Raw genomic sequence first — 1,456 nt, 5'->3', positions numbered from 1 at the left:
GTTCGAACCTCTACCTGCGTAGACTCTTATCAATTAAAAGGTCTCTAATTTGGAATAATATTGATTGAGGTGCCAAGTTTAAGTCCTTTTATCAATTCTTTATCCGTCGGATACGTGGTATTCCCTTACGTGGTAATCATTATTCCAAAGGCTAATAGTCACCCGTGATTTACCTCATCTGTGTTGATCCTGAGATGGATTGATGGGAGCGCTGGGATGAACGTATTCATCTTTTACCACCGTGTGGTCAAACGGAGGCATAGCTTTTCACTAATATCTCAGATATGAACATAACAAACCACATATATGTAAAACCAGAAAATACGTATACGCTTGATACAAATCAAAGTATATATAATCCACGGATCTTCCCTGAGATGATACATTCACAACTTCATCAATTAAGAATTAATATTCCAACTCCTCCCATATATATATATATATATATATATATATATATATATATATATATATATATATATATATATATATATATATATAACCAAAAATCCTCTATCATATCAAGTTCCTCATCCGGAAATTTTAATTTAAGAAATTTCGTTCGCTGAAGTTTTGAATAGAAACGGGAGAGAGAATAAATAGAATATATTTTTTTTAACGAAATTGAGCTTTTATATATATTACCAAAAATCGTCTATCATATCAAGTTCCTCATCAGCTTCTTGCCCTTCTTCCCCGATGATCTCGCCTGCACTCGCAACACTTGCAGCAGCTGCTCGAAGTCTTTCTCGTCGCAGGGGATCCGCAGCCCGCCGGCCTGGTCGAACCCGAACTCCTCCTTCACCCTCTCCATCAGCTGCCGGAACACCGGCAGGCACAGGTAACTCGTCGGGATCACGAAGCGCCTCAGCTCCTCCCCCACGTACACCGCCATGCACCCCTTCGGCACCACCATCTCCTTGCCATGCAACAGCGAATCCTTGATCACCTCCTTCTCCCTCTCCGACGACTTCTTCCTCCCTTTGATGAAGAACAGTACTTCCATATTCTTCGGACTTAGATCCAAATTACAAATGTTGATTAATGCTCAACTTAAATTCTCGCTCGCATGGAAAATATCATCGCCATGTCAATGATCAAAATAGTGGAGTTGGAGGTATTAAAAAAAAGGTCCAACTAGATCTCCCTGCCTGGTCATGGAATGCAGTACTTGGCCCTTCTCTATAATTATATTGTGTGTACTTTGGTCTTTGGCTAAAGAGCCAAAATCCAAGGGTCAGATTTATAGACGTTGTCTTTAAAAGACTATATATAACGAATTAAAGAAATAAACTCGTGTTTTCTTTATTTACTCTTGTTCGATTAATTTGAGATATTGAAGCTGACTAATTTGGTGGTTTGCATGTCTACTTGTAAGTATATGATGATAATCGTTATCTATTCTTTGTAGACCAACTCATAACAATTAATAAATGGAGCGTGCAGGATATAATAC

The 1,456-nt window shown here is 38.4% G+C and overlaps 1 protein-coding gene across 1 annotated transcript; it reads right to left on the bottom strand.

The window, feature by feature from the left end:
• Nucleotides 1–658: 658 nt before the first annotated feature.
• On the bottom strand, nt 659–1,130 carry LOC122007421 (auxin-induced protein 15A-like). The gene has a single exon (XM_042563286.1). The coding sequence runs from the start codon at nt 1,004–1,006 to the stop codon at nt 659–661; it is 348 nt and encodes a 115-aa protein (XP_042419220.1). The 5' UTR covers nt 1,007–1,130.
• Nucleotides 1,131–1,456: the final 326 nt, after the last annotated feature.

This window comes from Zingiber officinale, chromosome 7B, assembly GCF_018446385.1.
Source record: "Zingiber officinale cultivar Zhangliang chromosome 7B, Zo_v1.1, whole genome shotgun sequence".
Taxonomy (NCBI): domain Eukaryota; kingdom Viridiplantae; phylum Streptophyta; class Magnoliopsida; order Zingiberales; family Zingiberaceae; genus Zingiber; species Zingiber officinale.
Note: the sequence above shows the minus strand (reverse complement) of the source record. Positions and strands in the feature narration are given on the sequence as shown.

Excerpts from the sequence above, each read along its gene's own strand:
- LOC122007421 (XM_042563286.1), bottom strand. The coding sequence starts at position 1,006 with ATGGAAGTACTGTTCTTCATCAAAGGGAGGAAGAAGTCGTCGGAGAGG.